This window comes from Aspergillus eucalypticola, assembly GCF_003184535.1.
Source record: "Aspergillus eucalypticola CBS 122712 chromosome Unknown BO83scaffold_37, whole genome shotgun sequence".
Lineage (NCBI taxonomy): Eukaryota > Fungi > Ascomycota > Eurotiomycetes > Eurotiales > Aspergillaceae > Aspergillus > Aspergillus eucalypticola.
In genome coordinates this window covers 86,935-112,830 of record NW_020290311.1, presented here as the reverse complement: position 1 = coordinate 112,830, position 25,896 = coordinate 86,935, and the positions used below count along the sequence as shown (strand labels likewise).

General features: G+C 50.4%; 9 protein-coding genes across 9 annotated transcripts; 6 read left to right on the top strand and 3 right to left on the bottom strand.

The window, feature by feature from the left end:
• Window positions 1-169: 169 nt before the first annotated feature.
• Window positions 170-2,058, top strand: BO83DRAFT_160280 (zinc metalloprotease). Its single transcript, XM_025526313.1, has 4 exons — window positions 170-533; window positions 598-1,344; window positions 1,427-1,619; window positions 1,684-2,058. The coding sequence occupies exons 1-4, from the start codon at window positions 255-257 to the stop codon at window positions 1,914-1,916; spliced, it is 1,452 nt and encodes a 483-aa protein (XP_025383054.1). The 5' UTR covers window positions 170-254; the 3' UTR covers window positions 1,917-2,058.
• Window position 2,059: 1 nt separating this feature from the next.
• Window positions 2,060-2,980, bottom strand: BO83DRAFT_160281 (uncharacterized protein). Its single transcript, XM_025526314.1, has one exon. It carries the CDS (start codon window positions 2,761-2,763, stop codon window positions 2,248-2,250), a length of 516 nt encoding a protein of 171 aa, XP_025383053.1. The 5' UTR covers window positions 2,764-2,980; the 3' UTR covers window positions 2,060-2,247.
• Window positions 2,981-4,110, top strand: BO83DRAFT_370975 (mitochondrial 54S ribosomal protein bL34m; the record flags this gene model as incomplete). Its single annotated transcript, XM_025529917.1, has 2 exons — window positions 2,981-3,237; window positions 3,399-4,110. The coding sequence occupies 2 exons, from the start codon at window positions 2,981-2,983 to the stop codon at window positions 3,757-3,759; spliced, it is 618 nt and encodes a 205-aa protein (XP_025383052.1). The 3' UTR covers window positions 3,760-4,110.
• A 371-nt stretch (window positions 4,111-4,481) lies between these two features.
• On the bottom strand, window positions 4,482-8,497 carry BO83DRAFT_348047 (putative zinc metalloprotease). The gene is made up of 4 exons (XM_025528835.1): window positions 8,156-8,497; window positions 7,065-8,023; window positions 4,941-7,012; window positions 4,482-4,881 (listed from the first exon to the last, which is right to left on the bottom strand). Exons 1-4 carry the CDS (start codon window positions 8,236-8,238, stop codon window positions 4,675-4,677), a joined length of 3,321 nt encoding a protein of 1,106 aa, XP_025383051.1. The 5' UTR covers window positions 8,239-8,497; the 3' UTR covers window positions 4,482-4,674.
• A 377-nt stretch (window positions 8,498-8,874) lies between these two features.
• BO83DRAFT_370969 (uncharacterized protein) lies at window positions 8,875-11,741 on the top strand. Its single transcript, XM_025529916.1, has 4 exons — window positions 8,875-9,159; window positions 9,237-9,732; window positions 9,792-10,815; window positions 10,864-11,741. Exons 1-4 carry the CDS (start codon window positions 8,998-9,000, stop codon window positions 11,681-11,683), a joined length of 2,502 nt encoding a protein of 833 aa, XP_025383050.1. The 5' UTR covers window positions 8,875-8,997; the 3' UTR covers window positions 11,684-11,741.
• Window positions 11,742-11,901: 160 nt separating this feature from the next.
• On the top strand, window positions 11,902-13,612 carry BO83DRAFT_370968 (WD repeat WDR12/YTM1 family ribosome biogenesis protein). Its single transcript, XM_025529915.1, has 2 exons — window positions 11,902-12,061; window positions 12,143-13,612. The coding sequence occupies exons 1-2, from the start codon at window positions 11,926-11,928 to the stop codon at window positions 13,477-13,479; spliced, it is 1,473 nt and encodes a 490-aa protein (XP_025383049.1). The 5' UTR covers window positions 11,902-11,925; the 3' UTR covers window positions 13,480-13,612.
• Window positions 13,613-13,640: 28 nt separating this feature from the next.
• Window positions 13,641-14,540, bottom strand: BO83DRAFT_348039 (mitochondrial 37S ribosomal protein uS13m). Its single transcript, XM_025528834.1, has 4 exons — window positions 14,401-14,540; window positions 14,294-14,338; window positions 13,972-14,238; window positions 13,641-13,848 (listed from the first exon to the last, which is right to left on the bottom strand). Exons 1-4 carry the CDS (start codon window positions 14,401-14,403, stop codon window positions 13,804-13,806), a joined length of 360 nt encoding a protein of 119 aa, XP_025383048.1. The 5' UTR covers window positions 14,404-14,540; the 3' UTR covers window positions 13,641-13,803.
• BO83DRAFT_403206 (DEAD/DEAH box helicase) lies at window positions 14,444-20,876 on the top strand (the record flags this gene model as incomplete). Its single annotated transcript, XM_025533602.1, has 3 exons — window positions 14,444-14,555; window positions 18,792-20,405; window positions 20,815-20,876. 3 exons carry the CDS (start codon window positions 14,444-14,446, stop codon window positions 20,874-20,876), a joined length of 1,788 nt encoding a protein of 595 aa, XP_025383047.1.
• Window positions 20,877-22,191: 1,315 nt separating this feature from the next.
• BO83DRAFT_370957 (putative INO80 chromatin remodeling complex (Ies1)) lies at window positions 22,192-25,371 on the top strand. Its single transcript, XM_025529914.1, has 5 exons — window positions 22,192-22,879; window positions 22,953-23,492; window positions 23,552-23,605; window positions 23,661-23,708; window positions 23,766-25,371. The coding sequence occupies exons 1-5, from the start codon at window positions 22,456-22,458 to the stop codon at window positions 25,148-25,150; spliced, it is 2,451 nt and encodes an 816-aa protein (XP_025383046.1). The 5' UTR covers window positions 22,192-22,455; the 3' UTR covers window positions 25,151-25,371.
• Window positions 25,372-25,896: the final 525 nt, after the last annotated feature.

Here is a 25,896-nt window from a genome sequence, read left to right as displayed (position 1 = left end):
TGTCCAATACGCCGCTATTGAAAACAAGCATAAATGGGGAGCTGAATGAAGGAGTTGTTTGTTCTGCTGCGGCCTTGCCTCCGAGGCTACCGCGGCGGTTGACTAAGGCGCGGACCAGCTCCTCTTTTAACTATTCTCTTACTCCCCCATTCATTGCTTTGTCCGCAACCTAAAGGCCACATCACAGCAGGCTCAATTTCAGGCTGCTGTTGTGCTGCGGGTGTCGCAATGTATATCCTCGAGGTAAAGTTCCCATGCAGACATCCTTCATCACCATACTAGAAGTTCATCTGGTCTTACCTTCTAAGCTTGAAGCTCCAGCTAACTCGGGTCATCCGTGGCCGTTACAGCAACTGGCGCGTTTCCTCGACCGCCCATTCATCCCCTGGAAGAATGTCCTCGTCGGATTTTCTCTAGGCCAATTTCTTTTGGAGGGCTTTCTGTCTCTCCGTCAATACAAAGTACTGCAACGGACCAAGCCCCCGCAAGTATTGGCGGGCGAGGTTTCCCAGAAGGTTTTCGATCAGAGTCAGGTAAGCATCTCTACATGAACTCAGCAACCACTTCATACTGATCAGATGATTCCGGGCTCATTAGTCCTACGGTCGCGCCAAAGCCAAATTCGGTCTTGTTGCAGGTCTTTACGGTCAAATTCAAAATCTTGCTTTCATCTATGGCGACATTCTCCCCAAGCTTTGGGGAGTCAGCGGTCTCCTGTTGGCACAATACTTTCCTTCTCGGTTCCAAGGTGAAATCTCGCAGACGCTGCTATTTGTCTTCGGATTCAACCTGATCAGCACGGTTCTTTCTCTTCCCATCTCGTACTACAATACCTTCGTCCTCGAGGAGAAGTTTGGTTTCAACAAGCAGACTTTCAGTCTCTGGGTTACGGACTTGCTCAAGGGACAGATGCTTGGTATCGTACTTGGAACACCCATTATTAGCGCAGTTCTCAAGATCATTCAGAAGACCGGCAACTCCTTCTTCTACTACCTGTGGCTCTTTGGTGTCTTCCTCCAGATCTTCGCTATCACCATCTACCCTATTGTTATCCTGCCCTTGTTCAACAAATTGTCGCCCCTTGAGCCTGGTGCCATCAAGACCGGTGTCGAAAACCTCGCTAAGAAGCTCAAGTTCCCTCTTCAAGAGCTGCATGTCATTGACGGCAGCAAGCGGAGCGCACACAGCAACGCGTACTTCTATGGTCTCCCTTGGAAAAAGCACATCGTCATCTACGACACTTTGATCGAGAAGAGTGAGCCTGAGGAGGTTGTTGCAGTCCTGAGCCATGAACTGGGTCATTGGAGTCTCAGCCACACCACAAAGCTTTTTGGTATTGCTCAGGTATGTTCTTGGGTCACAAAGCTGACCAGCCACTTCCTTATGAGTGGTCGAAATGGTATAACGACAGGCTGACCTATACTAGTTCCACATGTTCTACATTTTTGCGCTCTTCTCCGCATTCGTGAGCAACAAGTCTTTGTATCAGTCGTTCGGCTTCTATAGCCAACAGCCCATCATGATCGGATTCCTCTTGTTCTCGGATGCTCTCGCACCGATGGATGCTGTTGTCAAGCTTCTGATGAACATCCTCAGTCGCAAGTTCGAATTCGAAGCTGGTAAGCCTTCAAGACCCTTGACTCAAAACCGTGATTATGGCACGATACTAATCGAACCATCAAGATGCCTTTGCGGTCGGTCTCGGTTATTCTGAGCAGCTGGCGCAATCCCTTCTCAAGCTGCAGATCCAGAACTTGAGCACCATGGACGCTGACTGGATGTACGCAAGCTACCACTACTCTCACCCTATTCTTTCCGAGAGACTCAAGGCGCTCGGTTGGAAGGGTGGAAAGGTTACCGCTCTCAAGGAGGAGGATAGTGAGAAACCAGTTAAGGCGGCTGACCGCGAGCTGTGAAAAGTTGACATTCTAGTGTCTCCTTTCTTTTTCTTGTATGGTGTTACAGGGCCGGTTGAGGGGAGAGGCCCGCCGGATATGGGGCTTCTGAAGGCATATTCACTTGTTAATGGACGTTTGAGTTCTTATCACCGGTTATAATAAACCAATCGTAATCGTCTTCCAATAAATTAAGTTCGCCTTGAATGCGCCAATGCAATATGCACAAGTCTAATATATCTTGGAAATTCAAGACAAACAGCAGAAAAACAAACCCCGTAGCAAAGCTGATGCAACCCATAGCAAAACCTGCGCGCAAAACAGTAACTTTTCTTTCGCTTTCATCTCCTACTCAAGCGTCCGACTTGGCCTTTGCCCTCTTCTCTGCAAGTCTGCGCTCCTTCTTCTTCCGCTTCCTTTCCTCTTTATCGAGACCCGCAGCGGTCTCGGCGTTCTGCTCTGTCTCAACAGCATCCATATCCATCCGGACATCGTCATCATCATCGGCAGCAACAACCTCCTCTTGAAGCTTCTTCGGGTCCTCCCACCCCTCATTTCCAGCCTCTGTCTGCTGCGCATTGCCATCCTCTCCAGCGCTGAGCTTCGCAAGAGCCAGGTCCCTGCCCAGAACTTCGCCAGCAAGACCAGCCTGAACGCGCTTCAGGTTGTGCAGAATGAGGTTGGGTGCCGCAGCCGTGGTGCGCGAGGTCGGACCATGTTCGCTGATACCGGCATTAGGTTGGAGGGCGGGGTCTGTGGCGGCGCGATCGAGATAGGCGGCGAGGAAATCGTGCGCGGCAGCCTGAGAGATAGGCTTGGAAGAGAGGATGGTTGTAGGGGGTAGCGGAGAGGGACCCTGGGTGGCCATTGTGATATATAGTGATATTGTTTCTCGACTTGTCGCAGAAGTGTTCAAGTATATGTAAAGGTTTGTAATCGGAGTAGTGCCCCCAAATGTCGCGAAGGGTTATTCGTTCAGTAATAACAGCAACCTTCCGTACTCAGTTGTGTCAAAGTAGGTAAAACCGGTTTAATTCGTTATTGCTCGTTTATTGCACCAATTGAGCAGATATGGAGAACTGTAGATGCGCTCTTGCATCGTCCGGCGGAGAGAAAAAGTCGGAGGTGGTCCGTGCACTGCGGCGCCGGAGTTCAATTTTCAGTCCGCCGTCACGGACAACATCTCGCATCCCTCCATCGCCGTCCCCAGGTTTCCGCGTCAGCGACGTCCAATTACGCCTCACCGTCGTCTTCAACCTTCTCATCAATATGCTTTGCCTTCGGTGTACGGCTCTGCCGACCGCTTTCAGGTCCTTTGCGGCCCCAGCAACCAGGTACGTCCGTCCGAGTCTGGCACCCTGGATCCAATGAGACCACGCATCTGGGCTCTGCATATGGTCCGATTCCTCAATCGGGACAGGCAAATCGTCAGGGGAAGCTCTGGCACCTTAGGCACTTAATAGCATTGATGAACGAAATGTCTGACTTGGGTTGATTCACTAGACTCACCTCCGCACCGCTCACATCCACCGCAACCTCTCTATCAACACCGTTCCGTGCCCTCTCCTCCACGACCCTCTCCTCGCTCCGCCTCCCTCAACAACATCTCCCCTCTCAGAGCCTCATTACCTCTTCTTCCACCACTACTATCCGCTCTCTGCTCTCCACCAACAACTCCTTCGCAAACCAACAGACCCGCTCCTTCTCCGCTAGTGCCTCGTTGGGCGGAAAGCGCGATACCTACAACCCCTCGCGGAGGGTGCAGAAGCGCCGTCACGGATTCTTGGCTCGGTTGCGCTCGCGAGGTGGACGGAAGATTCTGTTGCGGAGAAGGGCTAGGGGGCGGAAGTCGCTGAGCTGGTAGATTGGAATGCGTTGTTTGGTGGTGATGGGTTCCTTGGTTTTTGTTCAATCTCATGTGTGTGTGGGCTGTGTACTATGACGTTTTTTGCTCTTTGATTTTTGCGGTATCTGGATTATCTTACTTGTGGGGAAGTACGGTGATGCGTCTTGTCCTCTGTGCCCCTCAGAGTAGGATGGCATGAGGAGATTCAGCTTGAAATATGCCGAGCGGACCTTGCTCGCGTTCCAAGGGTAATCCTTTGCGCTACTGGGATGGGGATGGTATGAGTCTAGGGGTTCTATCTAGCTATCATCAATAGGACGCTGTCCTATGTGTATCATATACATATTCATACATAGATATCATATTGTCACGTGGTTTGGCTTATTTACTTGGAGTGTGGTGGAGTCAGGGTGTAGGTCTAACATCTGAGGTTAGCTATATTTCTCTCACAAGATCGAGAGATAGAAGCGTCCGGTACAAAATGCTTGACGCAGTGAAGAATAGGTCATGTCACCTAAGAGACTAAGTTCCAAGTAATCTTTAGTAGTGGAACTGAACGCAAAAGCATCCGTCAGCACTCTTTACTACAACAGGCCAGGAGAATGGAGAGGAACGAAAGCATCTTCGTGAAGTACTGGCAAAGTGTCATTGCCAAGGTCTGGTAGGTGTCAATAAACTACAGCATTCAGTTTAGGTCCAAGTCTCTGGTTGTTGACTGGCACTTAGATTGAACAATATGTCAGGAACTTCAAAAATCATTTGCATGTCTGCTCAGTTGGAAACATCTCTAACAATACAGATCACACGGGTCGGCATATCTGTCCCAGACTTTCAGTGTCCCTCAAAGAGATAGCGGATCTTTCGATCTAGGTGCTATCTAGGAACGGGCTCAAATATATCCTGTCATGTCTAGTGGTCGTTGTGTGGGTTGCATCACTCATCATCTTCGTCATCCTCCATGTCTTCATCGCTGTCGTCTTCGTCTTCAGATCCGGTTTCGTACTCATCATCATCGTCATCGTCGTCGTCAGACTCCTCGTCCTCGTCATCGCCAACCTTCAGTCCATAGTCATCTTCGAATTCCTTGAGTGGTCGCACCGCTGGCGTGAATCCCGATGCTTGGAGACCTTCCTTGATAGTCTAAGCCGACAATTAGTAAATGACACACGAGAATATGATAATTTCAGGAAAGAACAAACCTCCTCAAGCACTGTAGCGCAGGTAACCACGATATTCGCCGTGGATGGGTTGAACAAAGGCAGAATGATGCTCTTCAGAGCGCCCTTCACGTCATCAACGCTAGTGGCCCGCACCTGCTTGAGTACCCGCTCTTTGTAGTCGCTAGGTAGGCGCCGAATCACCTGTCGAATGAAACTGCCTGAGGCTGCGGCACCAATGGTCGACTGTTCATTCGCAAAGCTAACAACAATGCTGCTAATGGAGCCCTCCAGCATCAAAGGATCGAACGGCATCGCACCAGAGAGGTGATCCTCAACAATCTGTTTGCTTGAGTCGAAGGCCTTATGGGCGTTGGGAGAGCGATAAACGTCAAAGTTGACGAATCCGGTGTCGATGTTGTAGGCAAAGTTCGTGCCATATGCCAAACCCTTGCCTCGAACCGCAACCCAAAGGGGTCCCTCGACCGCATTCATGTATGCGATTGCAACCATCAAGGCAGGAAGTCTTGGATCATCATACGAATCCAGACCCCGTGCAGTTGCATATGCGAACGATGAATCAATCGTCGGCATTGGTACCACATACGACTTGCCGCCCAACTTCTGACCAGCCTCACTGAGCAACGGTCTTCTGGCCGTGATAGGCTGCAGAGGGGCACCTGCACCCAAACGCTCAGCAAATGGTTTCCATGCTGACACAGGGTTTTGAAGTTTCTCCAGGTCAGCGATGACCAAGACTCGCATGTTCTCGAAGCGGAAAAGCGCGTCTCTGATCTCTTCCATCCGCGCAACGACAGACTTCGGCTCTTCTGCCAGTTGCTTCTTGATCCGTTTCAAGTAACGCGCCTTCACCAAGGTGCTCCGAGCCCGAACAATAGACTCTGCCGCGTAGTGGACCATCACATGAACAGCCGCGAGCATGTCATCACCACTACGCTTGGAATCGGGCACATCGGAAAGCAGTCGGCTGGTAATCGCTCGGAGGCGCTCGACATCGAAAATCGAGTTCCAAGAAAGTTCCTGGATCCATGCAATCGCCGTATGATACTTCTCAAGCTCCACCTGGAATGAGATCCGCAGCATCTCCGAGTTTCCTAGGCTTCTGGCTCCTTCCATGGAGTAGCCAACTGTGTCCCTTTCCAATTCCACAACCACCTGCTCAAAGTTAATGGTTTCCCCATTCCGGTTGACAGGCAGGTTGAAAAACGCTTCGGTATACACAGACAGCAATGGGCGAAGCTGCACAGGTACGGCCTGCGCCGAGATGAGAAGGGAGAGCTGCACGAAGCTACTGGGGATATGCTCAAAATGGATGAACAGGGGCAGATCGGATCCATCAGCATCCACCAGCTTTTGCGCCTTGTGGGACGGGCGTCCGGCATCCAGGGCTGCACCGGATCTGGCTGTAGTAGTGTCCACGAAATGGATAGACTCTATCCCGGGAATTTGGAACCTCTCCAGCATCTCCTTGGGGATCTCCTTGTCATTTTCAGCTTTAGCTTTCTCCAACTTGTCGGCCAGCTTCTTCAGCCCTTCCTCACCCAGGCGCTTCTTTTGCTCTGCGACTCTAGCTTCTTCTTCCTTCTTCAGTGCGTCAGACATTTTGACGGACGGGACACCCAGGATAGTGACATGGTTGGCATCAGAAATCCACGTCTTGATGAAGGTGCGCCATTGTGCTTCACTCCACTTCTCCAACACGTCATATTCTTGCAAGGTCGCAACATCAAGCATAGTCGATCCGTCCCTCTTTCCGAAAAGGAAATCCGAGATCACGTACTCCGCAAAGGAAGAAGCGGAGCTTTCAGTAGAGAATTTCCAGGTCCGCCTTTGCCGGTCAATGCACTCCTTGATATATCTCATATCCAATTCCTTCTCCATAGCATCCTTGAGAACTTCGAAAAATCGTTGCTCTACCTTCGCCAGTTTCTCTGTCTCCACACTGGTCAAAGTGAAGCGGATCTCAATACTGGGATGATCTTCGGTAGCATAATAAACAGCACTGGCGAGCTGCTCCTTCTCAACCAAGATGTTGTCCAAGAGGGAAGCAGATGAACCGGCCAAATACAACAATGCAACATTAACAGCCCCGGCTGTTACAGTGTAAGTATCACTTCGAAATGAGGGAAGTGGCGAAACACTCACTTTGAACAGGATCGGTACAGTCCGGACCGAGGAATCTAATCTCTATCTCTCCAAAGGATTCATCTTCTTCAGGGAATTCCACAGTCTGGACAATGGACTTCTCCAATGGCGGCGCCTGCTTGGAATCTACCCACGGTCTCTTGAAAGGTGAATCAGGACTGGGAATGACATCTAGAATAGTATCCTCAAACTTGTCCAAGGTCTCCAGCATGTTTTGGTGATCTACTTCGCCTGTGATAATCAGGCATAAGTTCTTGGGCTGGTACATCTCACGATGGAACGCTCGGATACGATCCGCGGTGAGTACACGGAGCTGCTCCATCATACCGCCTGTCTCGTAGCGGAAGCCTACACCATGCGGGTATGTCAATCGACGAGCGGTTAGATCGATTAACTCTGCAGAGTTATTCTGCACACCCTGCATCTCCGAGTAGACGACTCCGGCGTCGTCACCGGAGCCGTCAATATGATGCACTTCGGTATAGCACCCTTCATCTGTCAGTGTTGGAGCTATAACATGCTCTAGGTACACGGGTAAGATTTGAGCAAATCCTTCCCAGCCTGCTGTGTCCAAGGTGTAGGCCGTGTGATCTGTGGCCGTCCAGGCATTAGTGCTGGAATAAACACGTGTTGCCAGCTTGTCAAGGAAGCCCTTATATCTATAGTTGCGAGAGCCCATGAAGCACAAGTGCTCCAATGTATGAGGAGCACCCGAGTCATCGAGAATCTCAGTGGCTAGAACAAAATATCCTGTGACTTTGGGTCCTTTTTGGTCAATGACCACTACCCTCATGCCTGTTCTCTCCGATTCATACTGAGCAAACTCGCTAGGCGAGTACTCCGGCTTAAACTTCTGGAGTAGCTTGAAATGGCTGTTTTGGGTAGATGACATGTTGCTCAATAGTCTCTGGGAATGTGATTTATAACCAAATTCTGCGATCACACCCCGTAATGATAATCTGAAAGACTGTTAGTACTCCATAGACCAGAAACGCAGATGTCTAAGAAGCAAGTATAACAGTTTTATTCATTTCAAAGAAGCTAGCAATGCTTGAGGTTCGGGATGCGGGGAACTGAAACGGGAAAAGCACCCATTCCATGTCTGAAATACCAATAGCAAGAACAAGGGAATTGCAAATTGTAATAATGCGACATCACGGAGACCATGAAGCATGCTGTATGACTGCGCAAAACTGTGGCAGCCAATGCAAGGCTGCCAGTTGAGGGATTGGATGTTCAATACAGACAACGACGGAGGGGCAGTCTCTTTTCTTGCTTTTTTTTTTATTCAATGGAGTTCAGGGCTGGCACTAGCATGGACTCACATGGATCGAGAAGCGTTTGCCCGAATCAGGCTTCTCAATAGTAACTGAGACAACACGATGGGCTCTGCTTGACGCCGGTTATGATTGTTTCAGGAATTTTCAGGTCACACAGTTGGCCGCTGAACGAAAGGTTACCCTCCAACTGTAACGGTTCAGAGTGGAGTAGTTCAGGTTCCGGTCCGATAGAGCTCACCTCACCAACAGACACTGCACGAAAAGACGAACCGGATCTAGGTTTGAAGAAATCTTCACCGAACAAATAACGAAGAATATACTTGCAGATAAGACACCTAAAAAAAAAAAAAAGAAAAAAAAAAGAAAACAAAAAAATGGTCTCAGTTTGGCCGTGGGGAAGAGCGAGACCGTTTGTGGTCTTGCCTATCGCAGCCAAGGCGGTGAGCGGTGAAGTCACATGGCGGTGTTGACAGCTCGCCTTCCCTTTCGGTTGCGATTTGCTTCATTGAATACCTTGGTATATCTTTGGGGATCGATACCTGGCAGATCGCCTTTACATGGGAAGCGGAGCTTAGTGTGGCTCTTCTGCTGGCCTTCCTTACATTTTTGATCCGCCGGTTACCAAGAATCAAAGGCTCTTGTTTACTGACAAGATGTCCGCTAAGGTATCGGAGCAGGACATAGGCCAGTCGGTGCTGGATTTCGTGACCGATGGTACTTATCCAGGGTCGGAGCAGGTTGTCGCCTCTGACTTTTCTGGCTCTACCTTGGCCAAGGAATTGGAGCTGATATCGAAGGCTAGAGAGCAAGTTGAAGTAAGTAGTATTTAATGCGGAGCCCCGCACAAGTAGCAGCCCAGATGGCAGTATAACTAAATGAGAATTTCCCATAGGCCGAGATCAACTTCCTCAGTCGTGAAAACAACTTCGATGCCGACGGATGGATTTCACAGGCCAAGCAGCTTCATGCAGACATCGAACGATCTAGAGTCACTGCGAGGGAAATCGTCGAGCAACATGAAAAAACGCAACCTTTGCAATTGAAAGTGGAAGATGCTTCTGCGAAAGTTGGTCTCATTGAGACCGAAATCGCGTTCAATCAAGCGGTAACCAGTGCGTTGACAGAAGTACAAAAGCTCTGCAAACAACTAGACAACGGACGAGCAGCTCTCGGAGAAGGCCGCACCATGGCTGCCATTGACATATTGGAATCCACTGAACACGCTGTCAAGCGAAGCAGTCATTTCACAAACACAAACGTTCTACATATACTGCTAGAAAATGCCGCCGGGCTGCGGAAAGATATCATGGAGGCTGTCCGTAACCGCTGGAACGAACAGCTACATATCGATAAGACGGAGGGAAAGCTGACCATTTCCAAGGACAGCGGTATGATTCTTCTGTTGGATAGCGCCAGGTTATTCAAGCTCACTAACATATTTCATTAGATGATACATTGCAAGAGACTATCGTGGCCTTGACTAGGCTTGAGATGTTCCCCTCAGCCAGGGATAGGTTCCAAAAGGAATTGATATCGAAGATAATTGATCCGATATTGCTGCCCGGAGCCACTGGGCGTAGCCATGAGTGCCATGTCTCAGGGTCTACGATTTACCTTGACCCGCAGCCATCAACGGCATCAATACCAGAGCTGCTTGAACGCTTAGTCAAGGTATTGGGCTTCTTGAAGCAGTATGTTCCTGCTCCTATTGTGGAATCATTCTCGGAAATGTTCATTCCCTCGCTGTCTTCCAAGATAATTGAATTCTGGCTATCACCTGCTATTCCAACCGATCTTGAAGGCTTGGGACAGTTTGAGCAAATGCTCGATCATGTCCTCAAATTCACGAAGAACATTGAGAGTTTCGAGTGGCGCGGCCAAGAAGAACTCATCTCTTGGGTCAACCAGGCTCCGCGTCTCTGGATAGCTAGAAGGCGCGTTGATTCATTGGATCAGGTTCGGAGAATCCTCGCTGCTTCCCAAGGCACTACACAGCAGGTTGAGAGAATTGAAGTCGAGGAGGTCTCTGGGAGTGATGAAGCGCTGCTGGAGAATGCTGCACCCGATGATTGGGACGCTGGTTGGGAAGAAGACAATGAGAGCGGTTCTAAGGGGAAGCAGCCCAGTAATTTCGACGATGAAGAAGACGTGAGTGCATGGGGGCTGGATGATGATACTGAGGAACATGACCCCAAAACGAAAAATGGCACAGCCACGGCATCTGCGGACAATGATGATGATGCTGGAGATGCCTGGGGCTGGGGTGACGAGGATGAAGAACAGAACGCCGAGGTCTCAGAGCCCAAGACACCAGTTGTGCCTGCAACTGTCAATGGCAAGGGTGGGGCCAGCCATTCCACTCCCAGGGAGGTCACTTTGAGGGAAAAGTACACCATCACAGACATCCCCGACTCTATACTGGGTATCGTCAAGCAACAAGTGGCGGACTCTAACGCCTTGTCCCAGCCTGCGTAAGTCTTTCATGGTCAGAATTCTATAGTGATTCTAATACGTTGCAGGCATGCCCACTCACGTGTGGTTTCCTCCGGAACAGGACTTCTCGCACTCCCAACTTTGATATTGGCCATGTTCAAAGCCACAGCCTCAACTTTCTACGGTCTCAAACTGAGTGCTGGGCAGATGTATTTATATAACGACGCCCTGTATCTCGCCGGTCAAGTTCGTGATCTCGCAGAGGAGTACCAGCTCGCCAGGCTTCATGCAGATATTGAAGCTCTTGAAAAATACGGAAAACTGGCTTACAGCAAAGAGATGCAGACCCAACGCACAATTGTCACAGACCTTCTAGACGGTGCACAGGGCTTCAGCCAATGCTCAGAGCAACCGTTCCTTGGCGAATGCGAAAATGCGGTCAGCGCAACAGTGGACAGAATTCGCGACGTTTACAAAGAATGGCAGCCTATCCTGTCGCAGTCTGCACTTCTTCAATCGATCGGCTCATTGGTTTCAACTGTCATCAGCAAGATGATAATCGAGATTGAGGATTTGGGTGACATTTCAGAGCCCCAGTCACAACGACTTGTGTCATTTTGCAACCAAGTGACTGGGCTGGAAGATCTATTCATCCCTGAGGGCCCAGATAACATCGAGCGTTCGCCTATGTCGGCCGTCTACGTACAAAACTGGTTGAAATTCCAGTATCTTATCAATATATTGGAAAGCTCTCTTGCTGACATCAAATTCCTTTGGCTCGAAGGCGAATTGCGTCTAGAATTTTCTCCAGACGAGGTCGTGGATCTGATCGAAGCTCTTTTTGCCGAATCCGACTACCGGCGTAAGGCTATCGCGGACATCAGAAGGGCATCACGAGGGCAATAATCGTTAGCTTTACTTCCATGTATATAAACTTAACAAAATGGCATATTGTTGTCTTCGGTGCATATTTTTGCTCTTCTACTTATCTAGTACGTAATGTTGCGGCGGGGAATCTCCGCGCTTTGCACAAGTGGCCGCATCGGTCGCCGTATTTTTTTCCTCACTCGGTGGAGTTTTCTCAACTGCACTTTGAAGTGCTCTAGATCGCGCCCTTCATAACCCCCATATTCCCCTTCAGTGCCATTATGAACGGCGTTCAGGATTCGACGTCTGCTGCGGCCTCGTCCCAGTCTGCGCAGAGGCAGGTGCGTGTGCAGCTAGTTAGCAAGCAAGAAGACATTGCGCTGCCTGAGAGCACCGGCCCCATTCTGGTTCCCACAGGTATGAATGCGTTTTGGCAGATCGCTGCCAGTCTGCCTTATATACACATACGTGCTCACTAACTTCTTTGTCTGTTTGTAGGATTGCGGAGATATGCGCTTTCTACCCTGGTGAACAATCTTTTGGGAAACGACAAGCCGGTGCCATTTGAGTTTTTGATCAATGGCGCATTCCTTCGGACTTCGATCGATGAATATTTGACGGCCAATGGCATATCCGCGGAAACTACTCTGGAAATTGAGTATATCAGAGCGTTGATTCCCCCGCTTCATATTGCTTCGTTCGAGCATGATGACTGGGTTGGCTCGGTGGATGTCCTCTCTGCGACCTCGCCAGCTACCTCTTGGGCTTCTGCGGTCGTCTCTCCGGGGCAGGAGAGGATCCTATCGGGCAGCTACGACGGGTTGCTTCGAGTGTGGAATATGTCGTCTCAAATCGTTGCAACCTCACCGTCCCCGGCTGATGGAGGACACGGTGCGTCCATCAAAGCCGCTAAGTTCGTCTCGCCGAATTCGATCGTGTCCGCTGGTCTTGATCGCACTGTTCGACTCTGGAAATACAACGAAAGTGATGATGGATTCTCAGGAACGATCACCCCGCAGATTGAGCTCTACGGACACAAATCTGGTATCAACTCGTTGGCTGTGCATGCCCCCTCAAACCGTATTCTCTCCGCTTCGGCAGACCACAACATTGGCTTTTGGTCGACAAAGAAGTCAGATGCCCCAGCTGCTCCCGAGAACCTAGTTCCGTCTGCTGCATCACGGAGCTCCAAGCGCAGAAAGGTAAGCTCGTCCGTCAGCACCCCGCAGCGCGGCCCGCTTGCGCTGTTGTCTTCCCACACCGCGCCAGTTTCAGCTGCCATTTTTGACACGAACGACTCGACTGTCGGTTACTCTACTTCGTGGGATCACTCTCTGCGTACATGGGATCTGGTCACGGCCGCTTTAGTAGACACCAGATCGACATCCCATTCGTTGCTATCTCTCGAGCATCTCCCCGAGCACCACCTTCTTGCGACAGGTACTTCTGCGCGCCACATCACTCTCATCGACCCTCGTACGTCAGCGACAACGATCTCCGCCATGACCCTCAGAGGCCACACCAATGCCGTGGTTTCTCTTTCCCGCGATCCCCACAGCAGCTACGGTCTCATCAGTGGCAGTCACGACGGTACCTGCCGAATCTGGGATATCCGTGCTACGAAGACGGATAAGGACGGTGTTGTTGGCGAGAGCGTGTATTCGATTACTCGAAGAAGCTTGGAAGAGCAAGGTAAAGCGGATGCTAAGCGAGTAGGTGGAGAGGGAGTCAAGGTCTTCAGTGTGTGCTGGGACCGTTCGGTTGGCATTGTTAGCGCCGGTGAGGATAAGAGGATTCAGATCAACCGGGGTGAAGGCGTATTGTCTTCCGCATAAGAGGAGTTGCGCATATGGTTTTGGCGTTATACTTATAGGATGAAAAGTTTGGTTCTGACTCTTTGTATAAAACAAGCCGCTGTACGAGCTGATGTTTCCACTTGCAATATATCATATAATTGCTCTAAGAGGCAGCATGGAATCACTATGATGATCTCCTTAGAGATTCAATGTTTCATTGTCTACATAGAATACATCTCCAGTGTGGAGAAGGTCAAGCCAGAACACTAATTTACAAAAGCAAGTTTATAACGCCATTCCATGCCCCAACTGAAACGAAGCCGCAAGACCACTGGGGTCAATAAATGAATCATCATGTTAACCTCACAGTCTTCTTTCCATACGGTTGAGCTTGACAGCAGATTTGATCTAGAAATCATGTTAGTAAAATTCTTGCTTTGTGCAGTACCTCACGACCACATCCACCAGCGAAGTGCTCCAACACTCCCTGGTATCATAGTTGGAGATATTTAAATATGGGTGTAAACCAACCTGGCTCCTCGTCCGCTGTCCCCGAACGGGCAAACCGAGCGCATGACGCCGACCACGGTAGGTTCCCGTCTCCTTCAGACGCTTGATGTTATCGAGGTACTGTCTGCGGAGGTCGTTCTCAATCTTCATATCGGACAAGGCGGCCGTGATATCCAGGACCTGCTTGTTCGCCAAGTCGCCAACCTTGCATGTTGGGTGGATATGGAAGCGGGCAAGCAGACGGGTCGAGGTCAAGTTACCGATGCCGAAGAAGGACTCAAGCGATTTCTGAATTCAGTCAGACAAGGCGTTGAAGGAAAGATGGAAGTTCGGAGTTGCTTGCCTTGACGAGGTTTCGCTCGGGGAAGTTAACGCCCAAAATGAAAACCTGATTGCTTATTAGCCACACATTTGAGGGAAATTCTATACTGGCATAGTATTAATACATACCATCTTGACGGTTTGGCTTGTTCAGTGCTCCAGGGGATGTGATATGGCTCAAATATGCCTATGCGCTGCGCTATTCTTCTATCAACCTCCGCAGTCTGGCTCAGTTCAGCGCGGAAGAAATCGACCAGTAACAATATTTCTCCGAACAAATCAGCGTAATTTTGAGTTCTGCATACAGAGGTGCAGTGAATGAAAATTTCAAGTACTAACTGCAAAGATACAGTCATACTAATCCCGATACGGTTATGGTGCTCTTGGCATCTCCGCAGTAATGCAAGCTGGCCTCCATTCGCCGCATGATTGCTCCTTGAGTCTCCTGTGTTCTCAAGCAATTGTTAGAATTCTCCTACATTGGAGACATCCTGAGCAATCATGAACTTCAAGAACCTTTTCCTGTCTTTCTTCTTCGTTCTGGCGGTTGGACTTGCTCTTGTCCACGCCGAAGAGGCTCAGCCCCGGGGTCCCAAGATCACCAGTAAGGTATGTATAGATGTGATCTTTCGGCACTTACAACCATTGTGAATTGCTTTCCAAGTAACACATACTAACTGCATTTACATACAGGTGTTCTTTGATATCGAGCACGGAGACAAGCCTCTGGGCAGAGTCGTGCTTGGCTTGTATGGCAAGACTGTCCCTAAGGTGTGTGATCGTCGTCATGCTATTGTCACTCGGAGCTCCTAGACTGATAATATTACTTTTGCTTTTTTAGACCGCTGAGAACTTCCGGTATGATTTCACGAGCTCAATGAAGCTTCTGCGCCATTCTAACATTGCTCGTATTCAGTGCTCTCGCTACTGGTGAGAAGGGGTTTGGCTATGAAGGATCTACCTTCCACCGTGTCATCAAGGACTTCATGATCCAGGGTGGTGACTTCACTCGTGGCGATGGTCAGTACTACAACGATCTTTATTATATGTGTACGATGTCCCCCCCATATGCTGACACTTCATACGAAAGGTACCGGTGGAAAGTCTATCTACGGTGAGAAGTTCGCCGATGAGAACTTCAAGCTGAGGCACACGCGCAAGGGTCTGCTGAGCATGGCCAACGCCGGCAAGGACACCAACGGCTCCCAGTTCTTCATCACCACCGTTCCTACACCGTAAGTCCGTGCCAAACCTGTATAGCGATGACAGCCAGCTTACAATTTCGGGATAGTTGGCTCGATGGCCGCCATGTTGTCTTCGGTGAAGTGCTCGAGGGCTACGAGATTGTCGCTCAGATCGAGAACGTGCCTAAGGGCCGTTCTGACAGACCCGTGGAGACTGTCAAGATCGTCAAGAGCGGAGAGCTGGAGTCTGAGGACAAGGCTGAAGAAAAAGGTAGCAGCCACGAGGAGCTGTAGACCTGTTTCCTGAGGTCTCAGCCTGCTTCTCGATAAGACTGTGATGTGCTGATCGCTTGTAAAGAAACGAGCTCTGAAGAAGAGTCACAACCTTCAGCAATTGCTGTTGTTCCTTCTCCAACCCCTTTGCCTATGACATCTGATAACGCTCCTTATATCTTCCCGAAATTCGCGGCGCTTGCCATTGTTGTCGGTCTCTTGGTCGTCCTGGTCCGACGCAGCTTTAAGGGAGAACAGGAGAAGGCTGAGAGGAGCATTGTTTAGAAAAACATTGTACTCATCCAAATACATGGAAAGAATTGCTCAGTAATTTTACCCTCTGCAGCTCGTACTCTACATCTTCCTTGCAGTGTACGACTACAAAGTACTGCAAGCCGTATTCAAGTGCCACATGACGAGCCGACGCATAACCCACGCCTTAAAACAGCCGTGGCAAGCGCGCCAGGAGCAAGTGTTGTGAGATCATCTTCCAGTGGCAAGTAAAAGAAAGGCTTGGCCTCCGGTTGGGCCAACGAAGTACTTTTGTGGTAAGCTCCACTGGCAGGCAGCGGCAAGGATGCGCCCACCACCTAGTCTACCTTTGGAACAGTCCAAGTACTCCTGCCACCCCTAACTATTTAGTACTTTGTTAGTCAATGGTATGATAGGCACCGTCCAGTAGGAAAGTTTTTCTCGGCGATAAGATTTGCTCGTTGCCTACCATATTTCACCGACCCCACGCTGACGATCTGAGTGGGAGACCATTCCACCTGCGGAGTAAGGTTATTTCCTCCCAGGAGTAACGCCATTCCACTGAGGTCCCTGAGGTTCCTCTGCGGTCATCGGGACTTGGGGATTTACAATGTCTAGCTTGCTTTCAGCATGACCGTCAGAACTATGGACTTCATAGTCAGACTTCGAATATAAAGATCCGTTCAACCGGATGTAAGTAACACACAGGTGACCTGTTATATACAGCAGTTGGGCATAGACAGCATGAACGACAACAGTACTGTCATCATCCAAGGCCTCTCAACAGGGATTTAGTAATGCACAATGATGCTTAAATCACGTCAATCCTGGAGTGCAAGTGCCCACTTTTTGGCGTTGTAAGCCTAGTATGGGACGATCATACTCCGTACTGTAAGACAAATTCTTGTATGCTGTGGTCAGGAGTTAAGGAATACAATTCCATACATTGCTACAGTCAAGAAGTTCTGATTACCGAGGATCAGTCAACATACCAGGGCGCAGAAGCCGATCAGTTTTCCACGATACAGCGACGACGTTGACACTGTAAAAAAGGAAGACGCCGGAGGCGAAGTATACATCGCCATGGCCGGGCTGCCAAGTAAGGATGCGCTTGGCTGGAGAGGGTAAATCACGTGGCCGTGACAGTATCTACGGGGGGAGGCGAGCCTGAGGCAAAAGGCAGAGTTTTTTAAGACCTCGTCAGATTGGCTCAAACCGGATCAACTGGTGAACAAGTCGCTGCTACTAGTACCCTAGATAGTATAGAATGTGGGATTTCGGCCAACAACCCTAGGATCTTGCAGCTGGCCAAAAGTTCCAGATAGAAAATGTATTATGGCTTCTAGTCGAATCGACAGCGTTTCAATGCGGGAAGATCCTTGATCTTGATCAGAGTTTTACCCTTTTTGATCCATGAATTGTTCTTGATCCGGTTGACCAAAGGGGACAAGCAGAGACAGCGCGAGAAGGAACTTTCAGCAAGTGAGTAGTGACGGAGGTACACCAGGGCCAAAATAGACAGGGCCCAGCCCATCATCATCTGGCAACACAGGCAGAACCGCCAGAACCAACTATGCCGCCACTCTGTTTCGTTTAGCCTTTTTAGAATTTTTTCTGGATTTTTCCCATTCCCCCTTCCTGTTTGGTGCAATGGCCGTTTGGCCTGCGCTGGCCGGCTTGCCCTCCTGCTGCTGCTTCCCTTCGCTTCTTTTTTGCACGCTGAACCTTTTTTTCTCACCCGGACCGTCCCCAATAATCCCATCGCCGGGCTGCCAATAAGCAAGCAAAACCTTCCCAGTGCGCAGGCCTGCCAACCACTGCCAGTGCATTATTCCCTTAGTTTCGTAGTCATCGTCTTTGCCTCTCCTCCCCGTTCTCCGTCCCACAAACCTTCTTCCTCTTCCCTACTTCTTTTCCTCCCATCCCCTCTAAACCTCCCCTCCTAATTCAGTCTGGTTTCAATTTTTTTTTCTCCAATATCTCCACATCATATCCTATTCTCTTCCCCTTCCCCCCTTTTTTTCTTCTCTCTTTCTACACCGTAATAGAGGTTAGATCTGGGAGATCGTCTTGTTCTTCGTTTAGTATTCCTCCCCAAGGTCTTTCTTTACCCTGTTCCTCTTTTTCGCACTGTGTTACTCTTATTGATCCCCTGTGTATTGCCACTCGATAGAGACGCGGGGACTTTTTACTTCACTTTTTCATTTTCTTTCCTTTTGTCCTGTACAGAAGAAAAGAAATTTGCAGTGTTCGCCCGCAAGGACAACATCCGCTGAAAAATCGCTTTGTTCAACTACCAGCATAGTACGTTTTTTTTCTTCTCCTTCTGTGCCGGCTCCTTCCAACGACATCCAACGCATTTTGCTCATCTGTCTTCGGTGTCCACAGTTCGAAATACCGCAAATATGGCCGACAGCTTGAAGATGGGAAACCTTTCCCTCAACGAGTCTCAGCACGCTCCTGCCGCTGCCCCCAACACGGGTCGCGCCGCTTACATCCCTCCCCATCTTCGCGGACGCCAGATGGGTGGAAACATGGACGGTGCTGCCGCTGCCCCTCCCCCCGGTCCTGCCGCTGGCCCTGGCAACTCCTGGGGTGGTCCTAGGTATGTGATCTTGCATCACGGGCGTGTCCCATTTCGCGTTGTGTGTAGTGACTAACTGGCATGATCTTGCAGAGGCGGCCCTCGCGGTGGTCAGTGGGCCAACGCCAACGCCCCCGATTTCAGCCCTCGCGGTCCCAATGGTAACACTAGCTGGAGCCCTCACGAAGCTCGCCGGCCCTTTAATCCAAATGCTTACGGACACCCAGGTCACGGAGGCTCTTATGGAGGAAGTGGAGGTGGTTCTGCCCGAGGCTCTGGAGATGGCCAGTGGCGTGACGGCAAGCACATTCCCGGTCCTGCCAATCCCCGTCTCGAACGCGAGCTTTTCGGTCTTCCCAACGATCCCACCAAGCAGAACACCGGTATCAACTTCGCCAATTACGACGACATTCCCGTGGAGGCCTCTGGTCACGATGTCCCGGAGCCGGTCAACGCCTTCACCAACCCGCCCCTGGATGACCACCTGATCGAGAACATCAAGCTCGCCCACTACCAGACTCCCACCCCCGTCCAGAAGTACTCTATCCCCATTGTCATGAACGGCCGCGATTTGATGGCTTGCGCCCAGACTGGTTCCGGAAAGACTGGTGGTTTCCTCTTCCCTATTTTGTCTCAGGCTTATCAGAACGGTCCTTCCGCTGCGCCTGCCCAGGCTGGCGGTCAATTCGGTTACGGACGTCAACGCAAGGCGTACCCGACCTCCCTCATTCTGGCCCCCACCCGTGAGCTTGTTTCCCAGATTTTCGACGAGGCCCGTAAGTTCGCCTACCGCTCCTGGGTCCGCCCTTGCGTTGTGTACGGTGGTGCCGATATCGGTTCCCAGCTCCGCCAAATTGAGCGCGGATGTGATCTTCTGGTCGCTACCCCTGGTCGTCTTGTCGATCTTATCGAGCGTGGCCGCATCTCTCTGGTCAACATCAAGTACCTGATCCTGGATGAGGCCGATCGTATGTTGGACATGGGTTTCGAGCCCCAGATTCGCCGCATCGTGGAAGGCGAGGATATGCCCCACGTGAATGACCGCCAGACGCTGATGTTTTCGGCCACTTTCCCCCGTGACATCCAGATGCTGGCTCGCGACTTCTTGAAGGACTACGTCTTCCTGTCTGTCGGCCGTGTCGGATCTACCTCTGAGAACATCACCCAGAAGGTTGAATATGTCGAAGACCACGACAAGCGCTCCGTCCTCTTGGATATCCTCCACACCCACGGCACTAGCGGCCTCACCCTCATCTTCGTCGAGACTAAGCGTATGGCCGATTCTCTGTCCGACTTCCTTCTTAACCAGCGTTTCCCCGCCACCGCTATTCACGGTGATCGTACCCAGCGTGAGCGTGAGCGTGCTTTGGAAATGTTCCGCTCTGGCCGTTGCCCTATCCTTGTTGCCACTGCTGTTGCTGCTCGTGGTCTCGATATCCCCAATGTCACCCACGTCATCAACTACGACTTGCCCACCGACATTGATGACTATGTTCACCGTATTGGTCGTACTGGTCGTGCCGGTAACACTGGTATCGCCACTGCTTTCTTCAACCGTGGCAACCGGGGTGTTGTCCGCGACCTGATCGATCTTCTGAAGGAGGCTCACCAGGAGGTCCCCTCGTTCCTCGAGAGCATTGCTCGTGAGGGCAGCGGCTATGGTGGTCGTGGCGGCCGTGGTGGTCGTGGTCGTGGCGCCAACGCTACCCGTGACATGCGTCGCGTGGGTGGTGGTATGGGCGGTCCTCCCTCCTTTGGCGGCAGCAGCTACGGTGCACCTGGCGGCAGCTATGGTGGCGGCGGCAGCAGCTATGGCGCCCCTCCCTCCTATGGAGGCGGTGGTGGCTATGGCGGCGGCGGCGGCGGCGGCAGCTACGGTGGTGGCTACGGCAACCCCTCCGGCCCTACTGGACCTTCTTCCTGGTGGTAAATTAATCACTAGGGGAAGTTGTGGTCTCTGACGAGGCCGTCGGGTCTGATTGGCTTCTTTTTCTTCATTTGCCTCTCCTTTGACGGATACGATCAGAACGAGTCCTGAGTTCTTTTTCTCTTTCTTCTCATCCCTATTTTTCTCTCTCTCCCTCAGGGCCGGCTTTGTCATGACCGCCACGACATAACCTTAGATGCGTTCTAAGAATCTGTTTTTCTCTGCTTGTTGTCTTTTCTATTTCGTTATTCTCCTATGTGCAGGTGTTTTTTTCTGCTGCTGAGCATTTTATCAATGTTGCCTATTTCATCGTTTTGTTTTAGACATGGGTTTCGATGTGGTCCGATCTCCTTATCTCGCTGCTCGTGGTTATACCCGTTTATAATCGAGAGCATTCGGGTCGGCATTGCATGGATATCATAGAATGCGTTGTCTTTCTCCTGCGACCGCTTCATCAGATACCCTTTTTGTTCTCAGGCGGCCATACGGAGATCCGCTTGAACGACGCGTGCCGAGCGGGGGTGCCGGCTTTTCGTGTTCAGAAAAGTGCTTTTTATGATTTTTCCCTGCTTGGTGCCAGGCAGCTGCATCGACCGTGTCTCGCGAATAGATTTCTTACAGTTTCGGTTTCTCACGGCGGGGTTTCTCTTATTCCGTTTTCTTTTTCCATCCGTGTTGTTGTTTCGTGCTTTGCTTGAGATTATGCTTTACTACTCCAAGCTGTGTTAAGCATTCGCACCGGAGTTGGAGAGACATCAAGGTCTGTGTGGCTGTGACGTCTTTCGGCAAGCATTGATCTTTTTGCACGACTTCAAGGAACGATGGGTTACAAAAATGGGAATGCGGGTGATAGAGATAGGTTTCTTCATTGCATTGTGTATGGCGTTGGCTCGAGCTGCTGTGTCCACAAAAATATTCTCTGCACTGGGGTCCGTGGAGGCTGACATCGAATGGGATCTTCTTTTTCTGGTTCATATCTCGGATCCGTGGAGGATGGGAAGCTGCTTTGCTGGCGCTATTTGTGGGTATCATTATATCATGTCAGTAGCAGTTTGGGCTCAACGGTTAATGCCGAAGACGGCCTTGCTTACGGAGACCGCGCGTCTCAGAAATAAGGGAGCTAGCTATTCTCTGTTTTAAGTAAAAAAAGTCTTAAGCTCGTTTATGTTGTGACTGAAATGATAATGTCCACCTGGTTGCATTATTCCCTCTGCATCTTGGTTTGAATTTACGTAGGCACACATCAGTCATTATGTATAGGTTACCTAAATCTTGCTTCGTGTCAGAGTATTCTCTACCATAATGCTTTCACACCCATCTTGGAAAGGTGTTCAATCAGTCCAATCCAATGTCTAATGGTGAATGGTGATGGCATGATGGTTGTGGTGAGGCGGGTCTTGTTTGCACTGAGCCTATATCGACAGACCAGCTGTTTGATGGAGTGAAGTGTAGAAGTCTTCCACCATGATCCTATCAGGAAGGGAATGCCTGGATAAAGTAATAAATACTGACGGAACTGCTCATGCGAATGATCGGGTTCCAAGCGCGTGTTATTTACTTAACTAGTTAACTATAGTTACATACAGGCTGCCTTAGTCACTCCCGCGCACGATCGGAGATCAAGCCAAGGGAGAAAGAAGAAAGTCACGGATCGTCCAGGATCACGTTCCCTGCCCACCTCCCAATTTCTTCCCTCTTTCTCAATCTTCCATCCGCGTCAGACTTTCCCAGCTTTTTCATCTCATTATCCCCCTACCTTCTATCACCCACTGGGCGACCACTCTTCCACTCGTTCATCCATTGCGTCGTCCTTGAGCTAACTATCCCATCAATCGCTGCCCCCCTGCGCGGCTACCGCTCTCAGGACACGCCGAGAACGGATCCTTACGTTGCGGTCTTGAGGGCTCCATATTATTACATCCATACGAAAGACCATTGTTTCGTGAAACCACGCGACTTCCGAGATGGCTGAGGTTGAAAGCACCGCCGCGGACGAGTCGTTTGCGCAATCCGAGCCGCAAGATGAGCAGCAAACTCACAACATGACCGTCGGTATCAGGCGTCAGGCGAACGGCACTATCGGGTCTGTCTACTCCGGAAATAAGATTCGACATCTCAAGAAGGAAGACGGCATTCCGCTGTGGCGCAAGGACATCCAGTACCAGTTCCTCAAGCTCGTCTTCGAAGACCAGACTAAGGTCTTTACCCGTTGGCCAGATGGAGAGAAGAACCTGGATTTTGCGGACATCTACATCGACGCTATGGCTAGGAGTAGCAAGACGAGCAAGATCTTGAAGGACAAACTTCAGAACGATAAACAAGCAGCTATCAGCATGGCTATGGTTTGCTTGCTGGTCAATTTCGGAAGGATGAATACCACGCTCAACTGTATGTCCTCCATCCACCTTCAGCTCACAGGCATTCTCTCTGCTTTTCTTCGTCGTTTACTGATATGGACCAGTCTTTCCTGAGATGCGTGCCCAACTGCGGACCTATCACTCCATTCCTTCGCTACAAGCTCACCAAGACCCAAACGCCTACAAGCAGCTCCAAGACGCCCCTCGTCTCAAATCCATTCTCAAGGGTGCTTCGGAAGACGTCGACCAGCCAAATACACTAGAAAGAATCAGGCGCCATGCAATTCCTCGCACCAACCCGGTAAACCTCATTTTCGTTCTGGCACAATACGCGCCCAAGGTATCTGAAATGCACTTCTTCCCTCCACGCGACTTCTTTGACCTCGTCATGCGGGGCACATTGAGCAGCAAGAGTCGTGCAAAGGCATTCCTATGGTTGATGTGGTGGTACCTGGAAAGTGATTTCAGCGCCGAAGCCGCACGCAACAATCCGTTTGGACCCGGCCTGGACGGTGAAGGAACCGGGGGCTTGCCCATCAAGGTGCCTCAATTTGAAAGCCTTACCGAGGAACAAGCAAACGAGGAAAATGTTGATACTCAGTCTGAGATTGAATATGGAGAGGCTAAGCGCTTGGAACGCAAACGTCAGTTTCACAGACCTTTCTTAGAGTTCTATTCGTGCAATCATTGACACCATCCGCAGGTATTCTGGAGGAAGATGAACCGATTCCTAGAGTGACCAAACGCTCCAAGAAGGGTACGTTTCTGAGATCAAAATATCATATCCTTCTTTGACTGACATTTCGTGGTAGGTTTGCCAGACTTTGGCTATGAGGAAGATGGCTCGGGAGATGTTTCAGGTAAGTCTGTCCAGGAAAATTCTCAGGCCTCCCAGTTTACTAATCTGATTATCATAGGTCGAGGCGATGGCCGCGGTTCTACTATGTCAACCCCCCTACATCCCTCTTCCAAGCGCTATCCGCAGGATGATGAGGATGATTATCAAACTCCTGGACAGTCTGCCAGGTCTCGTTACAAGAGACCTAAGCGGGATTCTTCCCTCAACCGTTCTGTTGGTCAGCAGCGTCTCATCTTAAGAACCAAGATGGAAAACACACCTGACGCTGCTTCTCCAGCTCCTCCAGGCTCTGGCCATCCCATTCTAAACCGGTTCGTCGCAGATCCTACCTTACCTCAGCAGTCTTCTTCTCGCCGTCCCCGGCCCCTTACGCAGCACCAGCTCGCTGTTGAGCAAAATCGGCGACAGCGAATTGAATATCTTCTAGCCAAGCGGAAGAATGAGGCATATCGTGTCTTGCGTGCGAATCGAGAGAGCGAGCTACCGCTCGTCCGTCACGGTCGTCTATTATCAACCCTGCCTGATGATTATGATACGGACGATGAGGAGAGATCGTGGGGCAAAGGCGGGCTTATTCCAAAGCCGGAGGAAGAGGAAGATTTTGGTGAATGCGCCAGCTACTACCTGTCTGTCATTCGCAAGGCGGCCAGGCGCTTGGACCGATGGGATTATGATGATGCCAACGGCCCGAAACGTGACCGCAAGAAGGAAAGAGAGCAACGTCAGAAGGCAAGAGAGATCAGATTGGCCATGGAAAACTCCTCAGATCTTGCTGGGCGCGTCCCGTCTTCGGCCCGTAGCAGAGCCCGCGCTGCGCGCAATGCTAAACGCAAGCTTGCTGGGGCAGCATCTGGTGCCTCGGCTACAGAGTCCAAGGAGCAAGGCGCATCGACATCGCGTTCTAAAGCTAACAGGAGCCGTGCTCAACGTGATGCTGGAGATGGTGAGACAGCCAACCCCGATGCCACTAAGGATGGTCTCGAAGTGCCATCCCGGGATCAGGAACTCTCCCCGATGCCTGGATCGGCCCAGATGGGCGATGAAGACGGAGACATCGAAGGCGAGGAAGGACTTGACGATATCGACCGTGAGATTCTAGGAGAAGGAAGTGGAGAGGAAGATGTCGGTACGACACGCAAAGCTCGTACATCTCACCCTGCCGAACTTGGCTATGAGGACAGCTTTATTGGCGACGGAGGTGATCCAGATGAGGAGGGTGAGGCACTCTCGTCCGATGAGAACGACGAAGAAGCCGACGACGATGATCTCGATGAGGGAGAAGGGGAAGCCGATGGTGATGATAATTCCTCTACCATGGAAGGTGGAAACGGATATGCTGCCAGTGAGACTTCTTCGGTCGCTGGTGCCGAGCCAGCCACTGAAGCTGGCGGCGAGACAGCAGAACGAGAAGATATGAAAGATGAGGTTATGGAAGATAAATAAGCCATATGTTTGTGGGCTACGCAGCAACCGCCATGGAGCTTATTAATTCGCCTTGCGGTTTGGTTGCTCTATCAACTACATCCATTTCTTATGTCTAATGTGCCGTATCTAATTTGGCAACGCTTTTTCAATGTGTCCCTTCATATGTTGTATTCTGTTCCCCTCTCTTTTCTGTATTTCCTTTTGCACTTATTAAACCCACGGGGATTGAGACTAGCTTGATACAATACATTATGTTACTATTATTAGCTCGAAACCTGTTCGTCTTCGATAGTCCTGGCTTTCCCATTCAAGCTGAAAGTCTGTCTCAACTCCTTGTTCAGACAGAGGGCTACTATTTGCGTAGAATTATTCATGAAATTGCGTCGCCATGGAAATGTAAGCGCCGCACCTACAGGGAGTCTTTCTGGTTGCTAGAAGTTACTCGCAACACTTCCCACGTTCTGAACAGTACGATTACTTGTAGTAACATACTAGATTCTAACCTCCGTATTCCACGCCTTATAGTGGGTGTTGCTCTGCCTCGGTTTCCGGACCCCCCATAACACTTTTCTTATGTTCACTCTGAAGTATATATAGAGAGTGCTCTGCACGTTCGGCTTACTCTGACAGTACATCATGGTTGTATTATTAAGAAGGGTAGTCAGCGGTTTCACTAATACTGATACTGACGTCTACTGTACACTAGTTGGAACGTGATCTTGCGTCCAGATAACTATGGCCAAGCTCAGCCCAGTATAATATCG